Source organism: Salvelinus alpinus, chromosome 23, assembly GCF_045679555.1.
Source record: "Salvelinus alpinus chromosome 23, SLU_Salpinus.1, whole genome shotgun sequence".
Taxonomy (NCBI): domain Eukaryota; kingdom Metazoa; phylum Chordata; class Actinopteri; order Salmoniformes; family Salmonidae; genus Salvelinus; species Salvelinus alpinus.
Window position 1 is genome coordinate 30,906,282 of NC_092108.1, and position 26,817 is coordinate 30,933,098.

At 43.7% G+C, this 26,817-nt stretch overlaps 1 protein-coding gene across 1 annotated transcript in view; it reads right to left on the minus strand.

Moving 5' to 3' along the window:
• The window catches only part of LOC139550789 (protein patched homolog 1), a 30,807-nt gene extending 11,214 nt beyond the window's left edge, over positions 1-19,593 (minus strand). The window contains exons 1-11 of the mRNA XM_071361944.1: positions 19,058-19,593; positions 16,970-17,162; positions 7,642-7,831; positions 7,473-7,542; positions 7,245-7,336; positions 4,006-4,201; positions 3,764-3,885; positions 2,427-2,574; positions 1,330-1,461; positions 950-1,198; positions 546-671 (exon numbers count right to left, since the gene is read on the minus strand). Coding sequence (XP_071218045.1) covers positions 546-671; positions 950-1,198; positions 1,330-1,461; positions 2,427-2,574; positions 3,764-3,885; positions 4,006-4,201; positions 7,245-7,336; positions 7,473-7,542; positions 7,642-7,831; positions 16,970-17,162; positions 19,058-19,204 — 1,665 coding nt within the window. The 5' untranslated portion in view covers positions 19,205-19,593. The remainder of the gene's footprint in view (positions 1-545; positions 672-949; positions 1,199-1,329; positions 1,462-2,426; positions 2,575-3,763; positions 3,886-4,005; positions 4,202-7,244; positions 7,337-7,472; positions 7,543-7,641; positions 7,832-16,969; positions 17,163-19,057) is intronic.
• Positions 19,594-26,817: the final 7,224 nt, after the last annotated feature.

Sequence of the window (26,817 nt, forward strand, 5' to 3'; positions counted from 1 at the left end):
GAAAAAAAAAGCGATCCCTAAATCACCAGCGAAAATAGTCAACAAGCCAGGGAACTGAGGTAAAGGAAAGGGGACTCGCAGGGCTGCTGCTGCTGCTCTCTCTGCGAGTCTGTGCAGGACCCCTCCTACCTCCCTACTCTACCGCCCTGGGGCTGACATTATAGTCGGTATGGTTTCAAGGAACCACGGACCACCCAGAGGGTGGCGGGAAGATCACAGAGCTAGAGGCTGACGGCCCAGTGATATACTGATCCACTCCTCCTCTGATTATTTCCCTGCCCTCCCCACTTGAGAGGTAGAAGGGGGGGGGCTGTCCTGGCACTGTAGGTGCAGTGAGCAATAAAAAGAGGAAGAGAAAAGAACAAAGATCCCCCTCTGAATAAATGTCTCTTCTGAAAAGTTTTTCTTTCTCTTTGTGGCAGAGGCCTGCGGCCCACTTTTCTTGGTGTGTGTGTGTTTCCCTTGGTGTGTGTGCCTGGCACTACTGGTTCCATGGCAGAGCTAGGCAGTGTAAACACAGTGGGGCATACAGCACAGTCTAGTACCTGCAGAGAGAAGGCGCGCAGTGCTGGGATGGGGACCAGGGCTGCCATGAAGAAGGCGATCATGTTGTTGATGGAGGTGAGCGCCACGCTGGTGCCAGTCCTCCTTAGGCAGTCCCCCGTTCTCTCCTGCAGGGACAAAACACAGCCAACAGTTAATACCAGACAAGCCAGAGAATATAAGTAACTGTTGTTGTTCTAACTAACATAACTAAGCATGCATCACAGATGGCACCCTATTCCCTATATACCGCACTACATTTGACCAGAGCCCTGGCTGGTCAAAAGTAGTACACTATATAGGGAATAGGGTGTCTCTCTTTTGGGACAGAGACTAAGTACAAGGTTACAGTGGGTCAACAGGTGATTGAACTAGGGGGCTTGGGGAGGGGAGGTAGCTAGCTTACCTTAAAGGGGATGTTGATGCCAGTCTCAGTGAAGGAGTGGGCCAGAAGGAACATGTCATCCACACCGATCCCCAGAGCCAGGAAGGGAAGAACCTGTGTGGTGGCAGCGTTAAAGGACAGGCCCAGCAGAGAGCACAACCCCAGGCCAGCTGCCACAGACAGAGCCACCAGGAGCACGCCAGCCAGCCCCACGGCCCCCTGGGACTTGGCACAGTCCCAACGGAGCATGGTCGCACAGGCGTAGGCCAGCTAGATTGAGACAAGAGAGAAGAGAGAGGGTGAGAGTTTGAACTTTGAACTCAGCACAGGCAAAAAGGAATCAGTAAAGAACCACTGACATCTATGATGAACAGTAGCGAGAATAGGTTACTACTACTTACCATGAGCAGGTAGCCTCCAGCCACACGAATGACACTGACATCAGAGAAGGACTTCATGATGTCGTTGAGGGTGGTGGTGGAGAAGGCGTGGATCTCTGAAGTGGAGTTCTGGGGGATACTGCCATGAGCCACCTGGAGGGTAAATAAAATAACTTTATTTAAATACAGGTTAGGGGTCAAAAAGAGAATGTACAGTTGATTTTTTATTTTAGTTACGTACGCCAGTAGTAGTGACCTAGTTTGGGTTGTGGCTCGTGAGGTCATGTCAGTTAGCACTTAAATTCCTCTTGACATTCTTCTCCGATACAAACAATGTATTCTTCAAAGATGACTTCATATTTTAAATCAACAACACACAAACAAGATATGGCTGAGCCCCTGTGAAGCTTGACAACTGAGGAATAATGACCACAGATGCCAGAGAGCAAGGGTCAAGGGGATCAAATGAGATCACATGGTCTCTCAAGCTACTCCATCAGCAACATGAATGGCCGACAACCTTAGGGGAACCCAACACCCTGCACTTTGTTTTTACAGTGACCATCCCCCTCTCCTCATCTCCCAATCTCTCTCTCCTTTCTCTCTCTCTCTCCTCTCCCTCTTTCTTCCTCTCCTGCGAGCTGGTATTGCTGGAGGCATGACCCCCCAGCCATTCAGTCAGCATGTTGGGTGTCAGCTATCACAAAAACAGCTTGTTCCTATAACTGGGAGTCTGTCAGTGGCCTCCTCGGAGGACTCCGTTTACTAGGCAGCTGAGGATTGATGGAATTCAGGCAGACGTTGCAGTCCCTGGGCCAAAGCCCCTCCTCTATGCATGTGGCAGGTAAACTGGATGACTCATACTTAACAGGGTAGGGGAAAAACAAGCCAACCCGAGGCCAACTTTAAGGACGCACTATGATTTGCTCTCTGATTTCATATTTGCCGGTATATTACTCAAATGGGTCGAGACAGGTTGGTGAAAGGTGCAGGTGGCAGAGGAGCTAGGGGCCAGAAACATAGGCTCCGTACCAAATGGAACCCTATGCCCTTGATGTCCACTACTATTGAACAGGTATAGTGCGCTACTTAGTGCACTACTTTTGACCCATACATACCTCCACGAACTTCCTCTGCCAGGACTCCAGGATGGCGGTGGCCTTGTCCTCGTTCCAGTTGATGTCATGGATCTCATAGTCGTCCTTAAAGTGTTCGTAGAGCTGCTTGGGGCTCATCAGGAGAAACATGGTCTGGAGGGCCTCCGCACTGCAGGAGACAGAGAGAGAGACACAGTCAGACGCCTGCGGCCAAGTGAGCTCAAGCCACACACAGGAGTCATGTTCCCCCCATTCAAGACCCCCCCAAATACTACAGAGGAACCTTAGGAGTCCTCTTGTCAAGAGACTCCTGTCGTGGCTGTCATAGATATTACATACTCTGATCTGTGGCATATAAACCAAAAGGTGGTTGTATACAGTGTAAGTGGGGAGAAGTCAGCTGTTGGCTAGTGTTCTCAGGCTCTAACGCCTGAACGGGGGAAAGCAGGTGTCCTGCTGCCTTTCCACAGCGAGCACAGATGGCCCTGAAGGCGACTTGGCACCGATGTGGGAGTTCTGGGGTAAAAATGTGATTGAGATTACCGTAAATCAAATCATGGAATAAAGTCTGTGGCTTTAAAGGACTGTATCCCTTCCCTCCAGATTTGCCAGGGTCGTGATCCGGGCAGTGGCCCAACACTGTCACTCCATTCATACTTGTGCTGTGGTTTTAAATTCAATTGAAATGAAAGAAAGTATTCAGAATACTCAAAAGAGCCCAGGAATCATGTCTCACACATACGGCAGTATATCAAGATGTTTTACAAATCCTTAGCACTGGAAATGTGTACTAGTACACCCCTGTAAATTATTGTTGGTGTCCCCTTTTCCTTTCTCTGACTTAAAAGGACAGGCTACCTTTCTTCCACTTTCCTCCACAACAAATCTGTCCTTAGTTTATGTGGCTGTCCATCATGTTTAATTGGTCTGTCCTATGCAGGGGTCAGAGGAGGAAACTGATCCTGCTTCATGTGAGGCATTCCTCAGATGTGTGAGGTTATTAGGAGTCAGAGGCATTCCTCAGATGTGTGAGGTTATTAGGAGTCAGAGGCATTCCTCAGATGTGTGAGGTTATTAGGAGTCAGAGGCATTCCTCAGATGTGTGAGGTTATTAGGAGTCAGAGGCATTCCTCAGATGTGTGAGGTTATTAGGAGTCAGAGACATTCCTCAGATGTGTGAGGTTATTAGGAGTCAGAGGCATTCCTCAGATGTGTGAGGTTATTAGGAGTCAGAGGCATTCCTCAGATGTGTGAGGTTATTAGGAGTCAGAGGCATTCCTCAGTGCTAGCTAGACCCTCACTACCCTCGCCCTCAATCTCCCCCTGTCCCCGGTGTACACCCCCCCCCCCGCTCTCACCTCTGCAAAGCATTCTGGGTGTCCTTGACCCGACCGCCCAGGATCAGCTCCTCCTGCCAGTGCATGAACTTTTTGGAGAAGCCGTGGCAACCGCCTTGGAGCTGCCCAGCAATGTCAGGACTCTGTGGAGGGAGGGAGACAGACAGGCAGAGCTAACAGTTAGCTTATTTAACAACCAGGCACATCAGGCTCACAAAAATACCCTCCTCTTTAAAAGGAGGGGAGGGGTGGAACTAGCCTACCTCTCTCAGGTCCTTGTTGGGTGCGCTGGGGGGGCAGTCGGAGTCATTGGGGTCCAGGCAGGGGCGGTTCATGTAGGCGTGGCCCACCTGGGCCTTGTCCAGCATCTCCCTGAAGCCCTCCAGACTGGTGAACTGGCTGAGCTCCTCCATCAGCTTCAAAGGGTCCAGGTTCATCCACTGGATGTCCGGCATCCCCCTGTAGAGGAACACAACAACATACAGGCTCAGTGGGAGTCGCAGGGCACAGCAGAGCGATGCCATGGCTATAGCAATCTACGTCACTTTATATACAGTCCTGTTAAGTCCAGTTCAGCTGTGCTCTTTCTGCAGCACGTTCTGCCCCTCCCTTTTTCTTTCCTTTCCTCCTCCAGCTGCACCCATGCCACCGTACCTACACCTCCCCATCTCCCTTCCTGTATGCTTCTGGCTGGTTCTGATCTTGCCCTGCCTCTGCTGGGCTCTCCCTGGTGACGAGGAGCTGCAGATACTGCGTTTATAAAGTAGCGTTTATTATCCTGTTACACGGGGCCACAATGCAGAGGGAAAAACACGGCGGCAGGCTGCTCGCGCCTATTTCTTAACTTTGTGCATCGAGTCATAACAATTACCTCTGCCTCTAAACATCTTGATAAGGCTGCAGTGGAGCAGTGAGAGGGCTGGCTGGTGGGAGAGCTGAGCAGGGAGTCTGTCTGTGTGCTCTCTCTGTTGGGTTGATTGCCTGCCTGCCTCTCACGCTGTTTAGTGGTGTGATGTTCACAGAGCCTTTCAAAATGCCTAATCCTAAGGCTTTTCGCTGCTGCTGCCTCTGGGTCCTCCTCCATGCTACATTTATAATTTTCTCCAAAGAGCAGGCAATTATGTGGCCTGAGGGATAACGCTTTGGTGTCAGTTGACAGCTTTTGCTGTACCAAGTAAACTTAGTACAGTGCGCTAACTCAGTGGCTCCCACCAGTACAAAGAGAGTACTTGTCAAGAGGAAGCATCCTCTGCTTTACAGGATTGCCCTTGCAACATCTGTATTCTACCACATTACCCATAATACACCACACAACCAGAAATGGCCTCAGCTCCGTAAGGTCGTAATGTCTCCCGGCTCTCCCGGCTCGTAATGTTTTTTTACTTTTCCCTCCTTCCTGTGTTAAAATTGTACCATTTATTTTTATACATATAACCCACTTGGTCGATTGAATTATTTTATTTTTAATTTACATTCTCACATCTCCAAAAAATCCAATAATCAAACTATCAACAACAAAAAATGTACAAGAAACAAGAACTCAGACCATTACAAGTCATAATTTAATGCTGTACCAATCATATAAAAAGTAAATGCTGTAAAGAAATAAATAAAAGAATCTAAAAACTTTGATGCCATTTACTTTAGTTGGTATAGAGAGAAAAAAGAATCCCCAAAGTGTCCTAACTCTGGGCCCAACCTCACTCCAATGATTCATGAAGAGAGTGGCTTCAAATAAAGCTGCTACTCTCCCATTCCCACATACCAAGCGCCTTTGCTCCTGCTTGCAAAGAGAGGCTCCTTTATCTGCTATTTTTTGCTTGAGTGAACCGGCCTAGGCCCTTTTGTTTTTCCATAGATTGCTGCTCTTTGTTCTCTCAAGTTTTTTTCTCTCTCCCTCTCCCTCTCTCCCTCTTTTTGCATTAAAAAACTCGGCTGAACTGAAGCGGAAGCTAGAGGGGACATTAGCCTCAGTGGCCAGGCCACCCCCAGCTCTCTTCAGCACAGCAAAAAGAAATGGCAAATAAATAACAACACAGACATTTTTTAAGAAAATATTTCAACACTGTGATTTAGGGGAATACTTGTGGATCTGTGATCATCAAAGGCCCTTCCCCTCTCTCTCCTCTCACACTACATGAGGAGAAGTAAATACAACCCATATTTATGTTTATTTAATTTCCCTTTTGTACTTCAACTATGTGCACATTTTGACAATACCGTACATAGCCATAATGTACTGTATGTCTCTATTCTTGTGAGTGTAATGTTCACTGTTCATTTCTATTTAACATCTATTTCACTTGCTTGGCAATGTAAACATATGCCAATAAAGCCCTTAGAATTGAATTGAGAGAGAGAGAGTCAGAGAGAGAGCTCCCTGCCAGGTGAATGGAGAAAACACTGTTTGTTGTTCAATGTGCACGCCTGTGGCTGCAAAAAACTATTTTCAAAACCCTCAAACTGAACTATTGGTTTTACCTGAATTTATAATCAATATATTTGATATGCGGAAAGTGAAAACAATTGGAGTTATTGAAATATCAATTTAGAGTGTGATACTTATCTTTTAGGATTTTTTTCCCTGCAAGGAATATGGTAAAAAGCATCTTAAAATAACCAAACTCCACTGTTCATTTCTTGTACGCTCTTTGGGGACCAAGACTTGCATAATGCCCATTTTATTTGTTGGACAACTTACAGCTCGGAGCCCGGGCGATTACCATGAGAATGCACAGTGTTACCCATTGCTGACAAAGCTGAGCCCCCCTCCAGGGCCCCCTCACTGATGGACACTCACTCGTAAACTGAAAGAATGCTTACCATTGTCTGACCCAAAGGTTCCCCTCCCCCCCTTTACCAACCCACCCAGTAGCAGCCATCTCCTCCCTCCATCTCTCCCTCCCTCCCTCTCCCTGTCCCCTTTCCATGAGGGCCTTCCCCTGCTCGGCTGGGGGACTGTGTGTGTGTGTGTGTGTGTGTGTGTGTGTGTGTGTGTGTGTGTGTGTGTGTGTGTGTGTGTGTGTGTGTGTGTGTGTGTGTGTGTGTGTGTGTGTGTGTGTGTGTGTGTGTGTGTTAGCCCACTCAGAGCTACGACGACAGGAAAAGCATAGGTGACAACTGAAGTAGGCCTCTTCCTAACAACAGGGCTAACCGGCTCTTTAGTCACAGCTTGATGTTAGGTTATTACTGCCACCATTGTAGGTTATTACTGCTGCCACTGTATTGGATCCAAACTAAAGCCTCTTGTTAAGAAGAGTGTGTGAGAACCAGGAGGTCAATTGAGATTTTGTAGCCAAGCCACATTCCCTGGCCTCTGCCAAACCCAACGTATAAATAAGGTGAAAGGGGCCAAGCTAGCTGGACATGGGCCCTAACGTAACTCTAATACTGGGATTCAAGATAGCTGATTTGTGAAAACACTAAAAAACATTCTGTATTTCCAAGTAATATGGAAGAAAATAATTTGCACCATTTGAAGGACAAATATTATGGAACTTACGGTAAGTATGCTGACCCCCCCTGGAGCTTTGCACCTTCCCAGAAACAGTCCAGTGGGGTAACAATCATACATGGGAACAGCTTGTCAATCATCTGCAAAACATGGATACAGTCATCAGTTATTATCCATTATCAAAAGTACATAAAACAGATCCATAACCAAAACCATGCATGGTGATAGCAATGGACAAAAAATAACAGGGTAGGATATTTCATTTTTTCAACTTACCCTTTCAATCATGACATTTTCTATGATAGGGACTCCAGATTTGTAGCATATTTTATTAAGATCCCATGATCTGAGGAGAGAAGACATACAGAACGTCAGATACGTGACCACAGACAACCCCCTTTCTTTAGTTGTAGGGTAATCCCCAGTGACCCATGGGTCTACTTACTTTCCAAACAGAGACACTTGGACTTTGCTGGCCGAGAGCGCTGCCTCCAGGTGAAGCAGCAAAGAATCCTGGGTCAGAATGTTAGTTCCTTCCTGTTTGGGGGTTTGTATGAGCATCTGCGATGTGAACACAGACTCCTCTCCCTGCTTCTCCTTGGTGTAGCGCAGCTCCCGACTCACTCGGCTACCGGCTAGAAGAGAGAAGAAGAAGAAGAGAGATGGAGAGGGGGGATTGGGTTAAAGACTAATCTCATCTCCCACATATATAAGAGCTATTGGGTTATTTCTCTTCGTTGTGCTGCGATTATACAAGACAACTGACCCTCATTACCACTGCAGAGGAAGCATGATGCAAGCTAAAACGTCAATCAACAGAGTGAATGAAGCACAGAAAGGTCCACAGAGTGTACAGTTCTGGGGGCTTTGGGATTCACAGTTTAATTTAATTGCAGCCAGGGTAGTGGGAAAAAAGCCACTAATTAGGCTGCTTTTCTAATTTTCACATTTCTGTCCAACCCTCCTCCTCCTCCGACTCCCCAAGACTTGGATTCTAAATAGCTGTGTAGTTGAAACCAGAGTCCTTGGCACAGGTCCAAAGGATACAGAGACCCACAGCAGAGAGGGGGGGGGGGGGCGAGATATACAGGGAGAGAAATCTGCTGGATATGACTATGCACAGCTCATATTATAATCACACTAGTGCAACAAGCATTGCAGACACGCAAACACACACACACACACAAGTTCCGAGTTGGATCGCTGTATTGAAACGACTGTGGCGTGAGTATAGTGAGTGTAGTATACATATGCACTGCACATACACATGAACACAGATCGGCCAACGCCCTTGCCAGTGTTGGTTTTGAAGGCACTTCAGACACAAAACGTCTAGCCAAGAGAAATTGGTCAAAGCTTCTCATTGGCTCCCTCTGTGAAACAGATGTGTCCTGTTAGGGAATTCCTCCTCACTGTGCCCTGGTGCCCAAAACCCAAACCCCATCACTAACAACACGGCACGCAATGGCAGCCCCACCATCCCTAGTTTCACAGTCTATTTCACCTGGGACCTGATCATGTAAGACACTGACAACAGTCAAAAACACAGCCTCTAGCCTAGTCAGACTGTTTCAGTACAAAACAAAGGCACAACATACCATCGATTTTTTACAGCAGACTTTCACCATGCCAGAACTAACCCATCAGAGAAGGAGAGGGAGATTCTAGTAGAGAGAGAGAGAGAGATAAAGGTGGTAGCAGGGTTGGATGGGAGAGAACAACGAGGCAGAAATGCTGTTGATCTGGTATGCAGAGCCGGGATGAAAGCATCAAAGCCCTGAGAGGAAACTCTGGAGTCCAGCCCCGTAATTACCAGAGGCTGCCCTGAAAAGAGTGAGCAGGGTATCTGCGGCAATGCCAAGGGCACATGAAACGCACCGCTCTGGATCAGAGTGGGCCCGTCTGCCCCTCCGTGTTCCACTACATGACAATCCTGCAGAGGCTGGCTCTCACTGTAGCCACCTCGCCTCTCAGCTTCTCTCCCTGGCTTTCTCTCTTCCACTCTTTCCCTCTGTCTCCCCTCTCCCTCTCTTCCTGGCACCACCTTACCCAATCCAGACGCAGCTCCTCTAATTGAGGGAGAAGAAAAAAATGATCCTCTCCCGGCTCTCGAAGTGTAAGATTAGATTATAACCGGGTTGGAAAATCTTTCTGGGCTTTCTTCTAGCCTTCATAGCCTACGTTGACTTTGTGAATTCACAGAATCAAACCACGCTTAAGAACAGACACTTTTGTTTCCCTTGAGACATTCTGCTCATATTTAATACATTGGGGGTATCTACAGGAACTGATTTTCAATCTTTGGGCCTGTAATTACAGGGCTCCTGAAGTAAATTATAGCTATTTGTGTCTTGTTCCGCCCATCTGGACCACCCAACTAGAGCCACGGCTGGGCCCCGGCCTCGCCACTCAGTCACTGTTCTGCTCCGAGAGAGAGAGCTCCGCCACTCACCAGATGGAGGCTGCTCCGCTCTGCTCCTATCCGCTCGGCCTGCAACCAACAGCCCTTAAAGAGACAGTCGCCCAAATACTTCTCACCAAGCAGTCAGAAAAGTTTGAGGAAAGTGTATGGATTTTGGGGCCTGTGATTCTCTGATGTATTGACATTAAAAGTGGAGCGAAATCACATGTGAAGGGTCATGTGAAGCATTAGGCCCAAATCATTGTTCATGAAGAGACAAAACGTAACACGTAGTTATCCTTCAACAATCCCATATTGGACGGGGAAATAAGATAACTGTAAATAATATCAACATAACATGGTAGAAGAGATCAGGAAGCTCATACTTCTTCACAAAGCCACTCAGGATGCTGCGCTCCAAACAAAGCACCTCCATTTGTTCTCCCTCTCTTCCATTTTTCACATCAACCCCCGGAGGTGACATCCCCATACAGCCCAATTATCCACAATTATGGTCCATCTCATCTTCTAAGCATATGCAGGGACACGATCCATCAATCAACCCATTTTATAGCGTAGGCATTTTGGAGTGAGGACTGCCTGCAATAGCCATTCCTATGCTAAAGCTAATCTCCATCCAGATGGGGTTCTCACTGCTTTTCAGTGGGACTAGGCTGGGGCTGGCCAGAGAGACAGACAGGCAATGGTAGCAGGCATGAGGGAGAAGGCCTCCCGCCCAAAGCCCGGACACAGGGCCAGACAGGCCTATCAGGCTGGTGTGGATGTGTGTGTATGTGCGAGTGCTAGTTCCCCTCTCCGTGGGCAGTATAGAAAGTGGCATGTAATTAACCAAGGAGATGGAGCCCCCTGCTCCTTGGTGTCAGACCACTGTTGGACCCTGTCAGCTCTAATCTCCCTCATGTCCAGCCCACCACCACCCAGCCTAGCCCAGCCCCACAGACCTCAGGAGACCACAGGAGACACCAGTACGTTGGGCCAGAAACCGAAAGGTTGCTGGATCAAATCCCCAAGCTGACAAGGTAAAAATCTGACGTTCTGCCCCTGAGCAAGGCAGTTAACCCACTGTTCCCCAGGTGCCAAAGACGTCAATGTCGATTAAAGAAGCCCCCAGCACCTCTCTGATTCAGAGGGGTTGGGTTAAATGTGGAAGACACATTTCAGTTGAATGCATTCAGTTGTACAACTGACTAGGTATCCCCTTTTCCCACCCTTACCATACTGCAGTGATTCCCAACCTGTCATCGAAAATTAATAACAGGTGGAGGTATTAATGGTATTATAAGCAATTTAACATTACTTTTCATAACGCTAAATGTTTAGACTAATAATAGGCCTTTAATTTGTTACATTCACTGCTAAAATTGACAAAATTTTACCACAAAGATATTTTATGTTAAAAGAAAATCTCAAACTCTGTGAATGGTGGTCCTCAAGAGCTTTTGTCTGTGTATGGGATCCGTTGCCATACTGTACTGTATCAATGTATTTTCTCTCCATGTCTGCCTGTATGCTATGTTGTCTGCCTATACTAGTGCACAGGTTTAGTGATTGTAAACATTTGCCATCAAACTCAAACAGTATCTTCCAAAAGTGTTGGTCACAGACAGCACAATGTATCCAATCAAATGTGGAAGAAGTCCCACACAAGTAGCCTAGCTATTTCTCCAGCTTGGCTCAGAGGCTGTTAGGCGCCGTCACTAAAATACAACTGTTGAAACAATTAACAAATAGGATTGAACCAGCAGCAACACCATTCACATGTTAGCTCTAGGTACAAATCCACTCTCCATTAGCAGAGACCACCTTCAAAGTGTTGTGGGCCAGATTAGCTGGATTATGTAGCCACTGAAAGGATCCATGCTGCTTTGGAGGAAGTCCCACAAGGAAGAAACATGCTGAAAGAGACATGCTTTACCATGCTTTAACTGTAATGTAGCACAGATTATAGTACACAAAATCACAAATGTATAAACTCAAATGCACACATAGCCTCGCCACTCACCCACTCCCTCACGTATACATTCACATAGAAAATAGACTTTGCTGGACTGGTTCTGCTTAGGAACTGTCAGTCCCTCATCTTGCCCATTCCCTGCACTTTGTTATCCATTTAACATGGTTTTAAAAAGCATGCAGTATAAAAGCAGAGGGATAGATTTGGTCCTGACTGGCATAGTGAAACAAGTCTTTATTGAAATCAAGCTTCAGTTCTACTGCCATGTCCTTCAATAGGCCATCCTTTACCAAGTGCTGCAGCACCTCCCCATCCCAGTCCAATGTGTTACTTAGCAGATGGAGAAGCTCCTTACACAGAGAAAATCCAGGCAGGGCAGAAGAGATTGAATACAGGCTTTTGTCACTTCCCTCCTGAATTTCTTTCAGATGTTTCCCAACAAACAGGAAAAAATAAAGAGGGAAATTTCACAACAAAAGCAAATGGACCAAGACTTTTTCCCAGCAAATAAAACAATGCGGGAGTGGGGGGCTTGGCTTTCTACCTTACCTATAGAAATACAGTGTGTCTGTGCGTCCGTGTTTGAGGGGGAGAGTGTGTGAATTGGACAGGGTGGGAAAAGGACATTTTGAGGTATTCCTTCAAAAAAAAGTGAGAGGATGACAAATTAAGTTCAATTTGAGAGGGAAAACTGTAAAAATGCCATCAAAAGTAAAAGGCAAAAGAAATCAGCTTCAGTTACAATCTATTCAGATCTTGATACTTCTGTCAGCATTGACATACATTTCCACTGGTGTTGGCAGTTAGGCACTTGCTATTTCCATATGTATAGCCTTGCCTGTACTAATTATGCTAATCATCCCTAGTGTTGGCTGCTGTGAAAAATGGTCACATTAGGCACTCCACTGGCTGCTAATGCAGCTTAATGTGTGGTTGAAACATACATTCATCCAATGGTGAAAGGCAAAAATTTTCCACATTGCTGGTCTCATTCAGCCTAGAAATGAATTTATTGAGCCCAAGCACCATTTATTTCCCCCCAAATACCAAGAAAATGTTTTTCTCCCTTCTTCTTTTTCCAGAGGGGGCAAATGGTGTGAGAGGAAAATAGGCAAACTCTACCCAAAATGGTGACTGGTGTAACTTTATTTACAGTGGACCAAGGAGAACAATCTCCTTTGGCATGATATAAAAACTGTCAAAGTGCAAGAAACACAGAGAGTGTAAAGGAGATGTGTGAGACAGTGCTTCCTATAACAGAGATAGTCCTTCAGCACTCCCAAAAAATGGACCCAGTGTCTACAGTGACTTTCAAGCAACATCAAATACAGGACGCTGAACAGGTATACGGTTACGTATAGTGCTGAAATGTAATGCACTACTGTAAATGTAAAAAAGCCAAGTACCATAAAATCTTGTCTCTATTATATACCTTGGAATACTAAACACCACATAACATGGGAAAACGTACACCGCTATATGAGTCACTGCTTTAATACTGTAAATATCCAAAAAGGATATTAGCACTGTGTATTAATTCAGTACACAGTGGACGGTTAATGGCGACTTCAGTAATGGAGGGATCTGGTGAAGTTTAGTATTCAGCTCATGTGTTTGCTCCTTGAGGAGAGGACTGAGGCTGGAGGACTGCAGATTGGTGGGAGGTGGTGGGGGGGATGAATGGAGGGATGGAGAGGGTGGGGAGGGGGGTTGAAATAAACATTTTCAACTGACCCAGGTTGACTCTGGCCTTGTTTGTTCTTTCTACTGGTGAGGTCTGAGGCTCAGCAGTTGGAGTTTATTTATCTAGCTGGGGCACTGTGGCGTTCCATTCACCTCCAATAATGCCTCATAGAGCTTTCTTTCTCTTTTAGCAGGCCCTGAACTAGAAGACTGTATTTTCTGATGAATTATAGCATTTACCTTGCATTTTTGTTTAGATAACTGTTCCAAACATTGAAATGTCCACATGTTCCCCTCCGAAAGGCCTGGCTTGTGCTGCTAGGGCTCTGGAAGGTACCTACTGCTCGCCATGTGGAGTAGCTCATTCATGCTGTGTATATGTTCTTTTCCCCCATTCTACACAGTCTCTTTTTAAAACATATGGCGGCCTGGCACTTTGCAATATTTGCACAGCTTGTCTGTGTGTACATGTCTGTCAAGATCACCAAAACTGTGTCAAGAAGGATGGGTTTAGTTAATGTGGGCTAGCCTACAAGTACATATTGTAAACCTTTATTTCCCACTCTAAATGCACTATTCAAAACCGTGTGGTGCTCTTTGGTGGTATTAATTCTACCCACTACCAAATATCAAACCTTTTGGGAAATCTACATGACTGTTGCAATAGTAATAACGCTAGCTAAGCTTATATTACTTCCAGAAAAAACAACTCCCTACCCAGCAAATATACATTTTCTTCTACGTCCTGCTTGAACTGGTGAAAGAAATGTGTCCTGAGAAAGAGGCCACACTGTTGTTTTTAGGGAATGGGAAAATGTTAAAGTGTATACCCCTAAAACCTTCGCCCCTAATGCTCCCCCACCCCCATCCTCATCTGCCTGCACTTCACCTCTTTATTACCCCCCTTTCTTCCTCGAGACAATACACTCTAGGTCACATTCTCCCCCTGGTCCCACCCATGAATGCCAGGACATTTTCCTGTGTTATTTCTTGCTCTGCATTGCTTCTGCATTAGAAAACTTAGTGTGAATTTAGTGTGTTTTATCACTCTGCACTCTGTCTGTATTAGCCAACCAGTCTAATGAGTCTACCTACCTAGAGACGGAACAGTTGAACTAGTATCGGTTATAACTACATACAGTATGAACTCCTTTCACAACAGGTACCTTGTTTTTAACTACTACACCTTCTCCCATATGTTTCTGACTGGCACCAACTACTGGTTTAACTACCACCAATATCCTATCAACATTCAGAACAGACAAGCTAGTCCCAGCTAAGGCTGTAGTGACACAGAGTACAGGAGGGTTTGCATCAGGTTGAGAAAACAAATACTCTCCAAAACATTATTTTCCACAGTCCTATGGCCCAAGTGTTAGCACATTATCCTTGGCTAGGGTAGGGCAAACTAGGCTAGGGTGGGATGGGGTAAGCTAGGTAGAGTAGGGTATAGGGTAGGCTAGGTTAGGCGAGAGGAAACAATTAAAAAGAGCCTGGTGGTCTGACATCACACACAGCAGGTCATCTACCCTAGCTAGGTGGCAAACATGACATTTGGGTGGGGGTGGGAGACAGATATGGCCTGTGGATATATGATGGGAAGCATATGCTCCCAGGCACTCCCAGCTGGCCAAGTGTGAGCCCAGGAGGCCTCATATCAGCACTCTCATCCTTCATATGTGGTCAGAATACACCTCCGCATGTGTTGACAAGAAGACCACATAGACTTACGTTCTCTATTGAGAAAATACTAAGCCTGCAACACCTGTTATTTTGAAAGTTTGAGTCCCAACTGTAAGCTGTTGATTTATAAAGTAGCTTTAAACATGCCTGTCTTCAAAATACAAATATACTGCTCTGACTGCCACTAATAAAAAATTATGCTGTCTGGACACTCATCTCATCTTTTCTTAGAGAGCAATAAACTTCTCTGTCCTATTAGGAAATATATCACCTCTGTGTTGTGAAAGAGTTTATGTGTGCATGTGTATGTGTTTGAGTGCGAGTGTGTGTGAGAGGGAGAGAGAGCGATGTGTGCATGTGTTTCTCTGTGTGTGTGTGTGTGTGTGTGTGTGTGTGTGTGTGTGTGTGTGTGTGTGTGTGTGTGTGTGTGTGTGTGTGTGTGTGTGTGTGTGTGTGTGTGTGTGTGTGTGTGTGTGAGAACCAACCTCTCCTTGTTACCAAACCACTTACTCTCCATTGAGCTCTGAGCAGCTTTGTCAATGGGCTATTGGGGAAACAACGCAGGCAGAAACTTTAGAAACATGGCCACTGCCTCTTAAAGGAACAGCATTCCTTTTCAGCATTTGGGTATTTCACTCTCAGAATGACTCCATGATTAGGCACAACAAACCCTATCTAGCAACCTCCTTTCAGAAGACCAACGGTTAGCTTCTTTAATGTGTATGAAATACACACCAGTACATGAACAAAATACTATGATTATGACAAATTACACTGCGATAATTTCATATCTTGTTTGTGAGTCAGACTCCACTCATCTACAATCTGACAAGTGAATGAGTCAAATCTGAAAATCTTTGGCTTCACCAATTTTACCAAAACTCAAACACAGTGTGTCAGACCACAAGCATTTAATTGACAACATCTAAGCCCTTCCCAGCAAAAGTCTTGGGAAGGAATAAAGGGAGTGGTTATACACTCTTAGAGAAAAGGGTGCTATCTAGAACCCAAAAGGGTTCTTCTGCTGTCTCCATAGGAGAACCCTTTGAAGAACCCCTTTTGGTTCCAGGTTGAACCCGTTAGGTTCTAGGTAGAAACCTTTTGGGTTCCATGTAGAACCCTATCCACAAAGAGTTCTACCTGGAACCAAAAAGGGTTATCCTATGTGGACAGCCGCAGAACCCTTTTTTTCTAAGAGTGTACTACAACCGTTGTGACTCTTTTTAGAGTGTGCAAAACAGGTGGGTAAACTTCAGCTGTATTCACTTATTTTTTGTAGGAAAGGGGGTGCCTTTATTGTTGAATGGAATCCAAGAATAGTTAAGGACCACACAGGGAGCTAGGGGGGAGGGTCAGCGCCTCAAAGATGGCTAACGATTCACACAGCCCATCTGCTCTTGGGATCAGGAGTGCGGCAAAAGCCTAGAGGGCTTAAAAGGAATTTGGCAGTGTGAAAACCAAATAAAGCTCCCCAAATATGCACAGATAACCCAGCCTACACACTTTAGAAAGGACGTCAAATAAAAAATGGAACATGGAACCACCATGGCAAACAATACAAGGCTGATGAGAAGAACAAGAGAAGGCTTGCATGTGTAAGGAACAACAACACTAGCTTCTTGTATGCAATAAAGTTGGAATTTCTTGAACTACTCTCCATTCCCATTGCAAAGCAACTTCGCCATCATCAAACAGCACACACAAAGGTGCAGAGTTTAGAATACATTAAAATAACTTTCAATACAAAAATTACTAAGTTATGGTCAAATTCAAGAAAAACAACAAATTCTTTGTATCCACCACCCAATCATGAATAACAACTAAAGAGCAGCACCCCCAAAAAACTAGAGTAAAGATACTGACGCAACAAGTCAGTCAGACAGCACCCATACAGTTTATTGTGCCCCCCTCCAGTAGCCTGGATGGCAAAATGTCTACAACAAGTTAATTTGGGCAAAAGAATACCCCTCTCTCTCTCCCCTTCCCAGACAACACCTCAAACCATACCGCGAAACTGAACGCCTGACTTACCTTCCACCCATAGTTGCTCAATGTCCGTCTCAATGGCAGCAACCCGCAAACCCACAGACAAGGCACCGAACACAAGCAGTCCAATGAAAAGGACTTTTCCACAATGTCGCTGGATGTGACAGCCCAAAGAAAAGAGAAGAGCCTGGAACCGCGCCCGAATCCACAACGGGGCTTTCTGACCCACAGCCTTCCCCTAAAGAGACAGGAGGACATGGAGAGAGAAAACATTTTTATTACATTGTTATTACACATTAATAACAACATATTGCTATACATGGACTGCATGGATATGGCATAGACAAGTACAACTATTCACTAATGGAAGACGACAGTGTATCTAACTGCTCGCAGCGGCGCAGCGGTCTAAGGCACTGCATCTCAGTGCTTGAGGCGTCACTACAGACACCCTGGTTCGAATCCAGGTTGTATCACAACCGGACGTGATTGGGCGGAGCACAATTGGCCCAGTGTCGTCCGGGTTTGGCCGGTGTAGGCCGTCACTGTAAATAAGAATTTGTTCTCAACTGACTTGCCTTGTTAAATAAAGGTTACATAAAAATTCTATAAAAGTAATATAAACTATCAATACAGTGGTCTTTCAAGTATTACTAAGAATGACCTACTAGGGCAGAGAATGCTAATAAAATAGATAACCTGAGTATGATTGTGATAGCGTGGCATACTTAAGGGCATGTTCAACATTACCGTATCTACTGTATTAGATTGATACGTGAGTGATATGTCTTCATGCCAGATGTCCTGTAAGCAAATCATATATATGTGAATTGGATCACCTGATGTCATATATAGATACCACGAGAATATCAGAATACAACCAGTCAGAAGATACCCTAATTGATGGTAGGTAATTGAGGGCCCAACACCAAAGAGAGTAAAGCAATGACCAACCAGTCTTTGGATTGGGCCCTCACAGTTGGCACAAGCCAGGTGAGTCTAACCACTCATCACCAGAGGCATGGGGGTTTGCTATGGAGTCAAAACACAAGACTTCACAGTTATGGTTACATGGGTTCAGATAAAAAAATAAAAAAATAAAAACTGCATTCTTGTCAAATGGGATATAAAGTAATCTATGCTGTTCTGGTGTAGCCTATTACACACATATATAATACACTAATAACAACTAGGATTAAATCAGTATCTATGGTCTACTAGGGACTATATATTTGAAAACACTTTTGTGCATTTGGACTAGGACTAACATTTATCCTATATTTAATGTTTAATGCTCAGCCAGCTGCCCTAACAACCTCGTGGTAAAAACTATGAAACTTAATGCTGTTGGGCACTAATGCATCTCCTAGTTTTAAGTGGAAGTTGAAAGATTACAAGATTGCACACATTTGAGTCAGGAGTTATGTAGCCTCCCATACTTTCTTTAATAAGCTACATAGCTTCTAAAAGGCTATGCAGGGATTTGACAATAAGCAGTTCCTATATCAAAAAGCCCTACTCCTACAATTAAAAATTCAAACACTGGCTGAAGACCGTCTACTATACCCATTCAAACTTTACAAACAATGTCACCGGTCTAGTACAGACACACTGGACAGATGTTTTGGTTTCACTTAGGAGTTTTGACACATATCCAACCGTTCATGCGGTCCAGTGATGCTTTGTCAGATCAAACTTAATCAGTGAATTCCTCTAAAACCCACCGCATTTTCAAACAAACTAGCCTTAAACAAACGAACCTAGAACGGGGACCCTGAGTCTAACTTCTTACTAATAGAGTTGAACAGATCCCACACACGTAGAAATACTATTATGAGTTGTGTTGCTTCTAAAATTAATGGAGAAAGTTATTTTCATTCATAGTGGGATCGGATCGAAGGTTAAAATCTGTGCGTGCCAGTGATTCGTAAATGTTACAATGTAACATCGAAATATTATGTCAAAACGGCAGCATATCACATTGTACCACATTTGGACATAAAACTCCCTAAAATATTCCTCGTTTCGAGTGGTAGTAACACCCGTTTCTTCAGAAGTACCAAAACATAGCACTTATTCACAGAGACGATGAATGAAACAGCAAAGTATATTCCATAGAAAGCATTTTGTCACCTTAGAAATCTGTTTTAATGCGAAAGCAGCGTGGCAGTAACTGGGTCTCCGGAGAAGATCTGAGTTTACTTGCGGCGGAGAACGCGTATAACTTGGGGGTAAATCTCCAAAAACACCGGCCCCTGGGACTCTGGGATCCGAGGCCATAGTCCAAACAAGAAAAACAAAGCACAGAGCGAAGCAAGAGAGAAACAGTGCGAGTTCAGCAAACGCGACAATAATCCAAGATAGAATACTAGCGCATCCACCGGGTAAAAATTAGGAGAATATATACTAGTCTTTCCTTGAGCCAAAGTCTTGCAACTCCATCCCAACATTATGTGCCCAAATCCGTATAGATCCTTGAGTCTTCATCCGTCCTGATAGCTTATAAAACAACGTTTCGAAGTAAAGTCTCGAGCAGATATTTAAGTCTGCCTCTGATCCCGTAGCAGTGACATTTGGAGAAACTAGCCCCTCTGCAAATCGTGAAAAGGGTGGTTTGGTGGAAAAGTGATCTGGTTCTCATTGGCCAAGGAAGAGGCAAATTACTTAGCAAACATCTCCTATTATTAGCTGCTAAGCAACAGCTCACCAAAGTGGAGAGAGAGGGAGACCACCCAGGCAGCCCTTCAAATCGTTGGGAGGGGGGAGAACGAAGGGGCGTCAGAGAGAGGAACTCTTTCAATAAACTCAGCACACTGTTGCCGGCTCTGCTCTGCACATTCCCAATTGCCTTAGCTCGGTTATAAGAAGCAATCACACATGCCATATATTGATACAACAGACAGAGTTTTATATTCAATCCAGTCTGACATAAACAAAATTATAAATGAATCCAGAATGGTTTCTCACACAAATAAAAGGGGGGGGGGAAAAGACTGAATAGTCTAAATTGTATACTAAACTAGCTTTATTCATTGGCAAGAACTTCACAAACAAACGCAGTATTATTAACTGTACTACAATCAAGGTTAATTTTAAAGTAGCTAATCATTCACACTTTCAACGTTAATTAATTTGCTTGACTTTGCTCATTGATTGGACTAATTTATACCAATCTCACTATTTCATTAAACAATGTAATCCCTTTGTTACTGTATTATCTGTGTAGTTGTCTTGTCTATTTATACTTAATTGCTAAGGACTTACTGACACATGTTTAATTCCACTGTGCAGTTTGCCAAACAGCTGTGATGAGTGTGTGTGGCGTGGGTCTTTAACATTGACAGCTGTAGGTCTACTAGCCCTGGTGTAAGGCATTAAACCAGGTAGTTATTTGTTTCCTCTCTGTCACAGCCTATTGTCAAGTACTTTATTTTGTTTACCTGAGTCTCAAGGCAATATCGTTTATTAAAGAGTGAACAACAGACATCTATACACCAGCTTGGTGCAGGCCTACACAAAAAACAATAAACAGTATAGCTTTGTGCATCAAATACATATTTGTGCTCTACTGTATTTAGATTCACCTTTTTCAAATGTTTGATATTTGAGAAGCATATATGTGCAATAGCAACAATATCATTTACCTACGTGCCTAGTCTAGAATACTGTGTGAGCGTGGACAAAGATGAGTGGGAAAGGACACACTCAGCCCAATATTCATTTCATATCATGGTGGCAGGCAGGGGTGGTACTAATGATCAGCTAGTTTCTCAATTTGTTGAATTGGATGAGGGGAAAAGGCAGCTGGAAATTGGAGCTAATGTGGAATGTGAGGAATTGCCCTGTGTGGCCCCTTGAAGCCTAACAAACTGAGGGAGGTCTGCTCCAAGGTCTAGAGGCCTTGGATAAATAAACCCCAGAGATGACCATGCGCTGTCCAGATATCTGCCATCACAAGGCCTCCCAACATAAACCGCTTTCTCTCTGGCCCTGGCCATGCCTGCATAGCCCTGGTTCTGTATGTGCAATTGCAAAGTCCAGAACCACTCTCACACTTACGCATCACATGACAGCTGAGCTGTGCTGCAGTCGACCATGTGTTTATTTATCGTAAACCTAGGCGTGCTTGCATTTCTTTTTCATATGGCCCAGTGGAGACGGGCACACATTTTACTAGGTTAGAGTTCACATGAACTAACAGGGTTAAATCATTTGCAGTTGAAGTTAACGCATACAAAGTGGGAAACAATTTTGAGAAATAGTATATGCAGAGAAGTTCAAGTTTTAAACCCTAAGAAGAGCTGATTTTCTGGACACAGATTAAGCCTAGTCCTGGACTAAAAAGCATGCTCAATGGAAATTCTCCCTGAAAATAGGTTTTTATTCCAGGATTAGGATTAAAGACATGCTCCGAAACTTTGGCGACTACATTCTTTTTAAACCTACCACTTTGGGCTGGATATGATAATGTGTAGTTCATACATGCATAATCTATGAGCAGAATTACTATTTTACCTTAATTAGACATGATCCCTAGTTTGAAAATTACGGTTTTTCTGGAAGCTGTGCTGTGCCATTTTCTCTACATTTCCCCCCAAGTGGGCAGCCCCCTAGCAATACGAGTTCTAGACAATGAGTTTCAGCCCCTCGCCATTTGAGTGACAGCTAGCAAGATGCACCAACAACAGTGAGAGAGCGAGAGCAATGACGTGGTGCACATATCTGCACATATGTGACGTACTATGCAATTTTCGGGGACCACTTTTGGCTCATGAGCACTACTTATAGAACTGCTGGCTAAAAATATTCCGGAGAAGTACCGGAGAATCTCTTTAATCTGTGTATGGGAAACTGGCCCTCAACGAAGATTCTCCATTGAGTTATCTTTTTAGTCCAGGACTAGGCTTAATCTGTGTCCGTGAAACCACCCCATAAGAGTATTTATTGACATGTTGTGCCTTTTTGGTACATCATTTGAAAGTCAACAAAATAAGTAACTTTAAAGCTCTATAGATACATTATTTTACATTTTCTTAACAATAGTGCAACTAATTGTAACTTCCGTTGGCTGATGGGCTATGTGTAAATCTATTGCTGTTACCGTATGTGTGAATACAGGACTTTGGTAGCCAAAGTAATTACAATGTTGCTCGTGGTATAAGGATAACTTATTTTCCTTTACGCATCAGATACATTACACAAATTGTCCACTTTAAAACAATATTTGTCTAAACAGAACCCATAATCTATTACAATCACTATTAACTAAATGGATTTCTGGCTTGATTAAATCAAAAACAAAAAACATATGGCAATCATGTATTTGAATCAACAAGTGATAAGAGTATAACAGTACTCTTACAGTAAATATACAGTAGTATATTTACACACAGTAATAAGCACACAACACAAATATACATGTGTTTAATCCATGGAGGGACCTATTTACTCTTAAATCACCTTATTTTAAGTGATGTTTACTTCTACCATTTACTCTTAAGTCATGGTTCTACTGTTGGCCTACTGTTTGAAACAACAAAAATACAAACTAAACCAATATTCCGTGAGTGCAGGTTTAATGAATGTTTACAAAAGGCTTTCATAAATATTCGTAAGCCAAACAGTGCATTGTAACAGAATGACGTGTACAGATCAGTATTGTAAGGGTTCTGTCAGTCTATAAAAGAAGAGACCTGCCACACAGCCAGAGATAAGATTCATTATGATAATGTATTTCTTTCCCCCTTTGTCATTGTAGTGAATGGTTTCCTTAAAGAAAAAAGAAACACTTTTCTTTTCATCTTTATTTGTTTCTCTAACAAAAAGGTATTGTCAGACTAGCATGTGGCAACTAAGGCAGAATCAGACTTTGCTTGCTTATGGGGCTCTCATCAACTTATCACTTATGAATCTGAGAACCATTATGTGACTATATTGTGAGGTGGGTTGAACTGAGAGAAAGCAAGGAGAACAGACTATAGATCAAATGCTTTGACATGTGTTGTCAGTGCACTGTGACATATCTTTGTATCATGATCCATTGAAACATAAATCAAATAAAGTTTTATTGGCCGCGTACATATTTTGCAGATGTTATCGCAGAGAAAATGCTTGTGTTTCTAGCTCCAACAGTGCAGTAATACCTAACAATACACACAAATCCCCAACATTTTAAGAAAATAATTAAGAAATATCAGAACAAGCAATGTCAAGAGTCTGGAATATAAATATATATGTATATGAGGGTGTGTATAGACATTATGGACAGTATAGGAATAGAAAAGGTGTGTACAGCAGTAGTTATATAGTATGAGCCTTGGTATTTGATGAGGATCCTCATTAGCTGTTGCAAAAGCAGCTACTCTTTCTGGGGTCCACACAAAACATGAAACATAATACAGAATGACATTATACAGAACATCAATAGATAAGAACAGCTCAAGGACAGAACTACATACATTTAGTACAATAGAATACAGTATACACCGAGTGTATAAAATATTAAGAACAGCTAATATTTTACATGACAGACTGACTAGGTGAATCCAGGTGAAAGCTATGATCCCATAGATGTCACTTGTTAAATCCACTTCAATCAATGTGGCTGAAGGTGAGGAGACCGGTTAAAGAAGGATTTTTAAGCCTTGAGACATGGATTGTGTATGTGTGCTATTCAGAGGGTGAATGGGCAAGACAAAAGATTTGAGTACCTTTGAACGGGGTATGGTAGTAGGTGCCAGGCGCACCGGTTTGTGATAAGAACTGCAACGCTGCTGGGTTTTTCATGCTCAAAAGTTTCCTGTGTGTATCTATAATGGTCCACCACCCAAAGGACATCCAACCAACTTGACACAACTGTGGGAAGCATTGGAGTCAACATGGGCAAGTATCCCATTGGAACGCTTTCGACACCTTGTAGAGTCCATGCCCATGCAGCGACGAATTGAGGCTGTTCTGAGGGCAACTCAATATTAGGAAAGTGTTCTTAATGTTTTGTACACTCAGTGTATGAAGTGGGTAAAACAGTATGTTAACATTAAAGTGACCAGTGTTGAATGACTGTACATAGGGCAGCAGTCTCTAAGGGTTGAGTACCGGGTGGTAGCTGGCTAGTAACACTGACTAAAGTTCAGGGCTGGTACATTTAAGCAAAGAGCATATATCATCTATCACCAGACAGTAACAGTTAAGTAACTCAGAAGACCTTTGCATCCATAAAATAAAACAACATATCACACTGGGGAATGCATTTGATCTGGTAGCACTAAATAAAAATAGTAATTTACAAAAACAGAGAATGATCCAGACTAGCTGTCTGTCTGACTCAATTGAAGACATTAGCTGGTGACAAAAGCTGTGCACTGTGGTGTTGATAATGATCAAACCTACTGCCTTGTTTAGTAGCTAGTTGAAAGCCACGGTGGTGTACTACTGAGATATCTGAGTAGGTGTGCCTCACATGTTCCTATAGTTTATTATCCCCTACATGAATCTCTTACTTCCTCCACACACAGCCTTTGTAAAAGTAGCATATGCAAGTGTACTTTCTGTTGAGTTGCTTAAAGATACTGTGTGTGTGTGTGTGTGTGTGTCTGTGCGTTGGCGGTGGGCGTGGGGCTGGAGGGAGGCATGGGGGACGCAGCAGTGTCTTAAATGATAGTGCAGCAAAAAGGGAGGAAATTGGTTTGTGCCTCAAGAACACAGAAGACAAACGGAGGAAGTGTTCTGTTAATGTGTAGGGGTCAGCAACAAACACGCAGGTTTTTGCCACTTGGGTGGCCTAACCGGTCTCTCACCCTCCAACACGCTCAGCCCTCCAGCCCCAAAACCACCCACCAACCTTGAACCCACCCTCAAAGTCCCAAACTCCACCCCACCACACACTCCTCCCTTTGAGCAGAGCGGGTGACGGCCTCTTTTGCTCCAAGCTCTGAAACTTCTCTCCCCAAGCTGTCATTTGGTTTTATTGTATTTTATTAGGATCCTCATTAGCCGATGCCAATGGCGACAGCTACTCATATCAAAAAATACATTACAGACAACAGACTTTACAATTTACATACAGCACATTTAAAAACATTAACATGTAGTGTGCGTGTGTGAGTATGCAGCTTTCAGTTACACATGTCAATACATACACACAAAAAGTAGGTCACATGGGGGAGAGGCATTTTTTTATATACCAGGTTTGCTGTTAATTTGCACTTTATGAGATGGAAGGCAGTTCCATGCAATCAGTGATCACTGTGACCACCACCCAGTAAGCCAGGGCAGGGTACTGCTCCACCAGAGCTGGTGGTATGTGTGTCCCCAATGCACTACTAAATAGGGAATAGGGTTCCATTTGGGATACAGACTCTTGGACCAGCTCCTGGGCAGTATTTATATCACTGTCTATATCATGTATTCATGATTTATGCCACCATGGGCTTCACAAGTACCACTGCACTTACACTACTTACAGTAACTGCCAAAGGCACATTGAACCACTGCCTGTCTGTTAACATTAGCATCTTCATTTGGATGAGAGAGCCTGCCAACGTTCACACTATGCAGCTGAGCTGACACAGAGGTGCGGAGAGGTGTGGAGAGAGGGAATCAACAAACAAACAATTACAGTGGTAGATCTAGTAAACATATAACATGGACATTTGATTTCATCACTTCAAAAAAGTCCCCCAATTCTGTTGAACGACCACTCTGATCAATTTCACCCTTTATAGTCTGTCCATGGTGGTAGGGCCTGTTATATCATAGTAACAAATAGCCCTATGGAGACTAACCCAGATCTACCCAGAGACAGCTGATATATGATATGTTGGATGACATCTGATCCCGAACCCTGGAAAACACAAGCATCTGTCACATTTGGCCCAGAGGGGTGGGGACTGACGCTGAACACAGCGCTGGATAGCCCCTAACCAAACCAGCACAGCCACAGGGACTCAGAGTAGGCTGCTGTATAAATATACAAACCTGGCTTTCCAAAACAACCCATGCCAGATCTCATAAACTTGACTTGATGCTCAGGTCAGAGGCTGCTCAAAGGGTTAAAGTTTAAAGCAGGAAGAAAAATAATCAAAAAATGTTTTGTGATAATTATATTGTTTGTATGGCACTTTTGATCTTTATTTTATGAATAACCATTTATTTATTTATGTCTTCAAATGGCCACAAAACAGGGGTCTTTAAGATTGTGGTTGGCAGTTTCGATTAGAACAGAAATAAAGTTTACAATAACTTTTATTTCGGGACTTGAATCCATTTTCTGGATGACAAAATGAAAACGCAACAATGAGTTAAAAGTTAAGTAATTATTCTAGCTTCACCAATGACAAAACCAAAAGAGGAAAGATGAGAAAAGACAAGAGACTTAACTACTCTCCCAATGACACTAAATGACTTCTATTGGTCACAGACACACAATAAAGAAGGCCACTAAACCACACGATGTAGACAGAGCATCTTCCTGGAGATCTGTCGTTCGTCAATAAGGAACTTCAGACCTGTAATTTAAGAAATGAGCTGGCAAAGGAATGCAATAAATCTTTGACAGCAAAGAGTAAGAAGAAAAATTAAAAACAAAGAGAGCAACTCTTATGTTTCTATCAGTTTGTGAAAGTGGGAGGGATTGTGTGTTACTTGATGAGATCTCACTGGGTGGTCCGGCCCACCATTTTTGTGTACAAATAAACTTCACCCCCATTGTGCTTCTCTGGTCCTCTGCTGCACCACACAGCACGAACACACAGACTCCTAGGCTGAATAGTTGTGTGGAGGAATGTATGTATAGATGAGAACACACTGACTGAACAAACACCTAACAAAACTTCATAGAATCACTCAGAAACAACAGACAAGATTCACACAAAGAACACCACTGAAACTGAGCC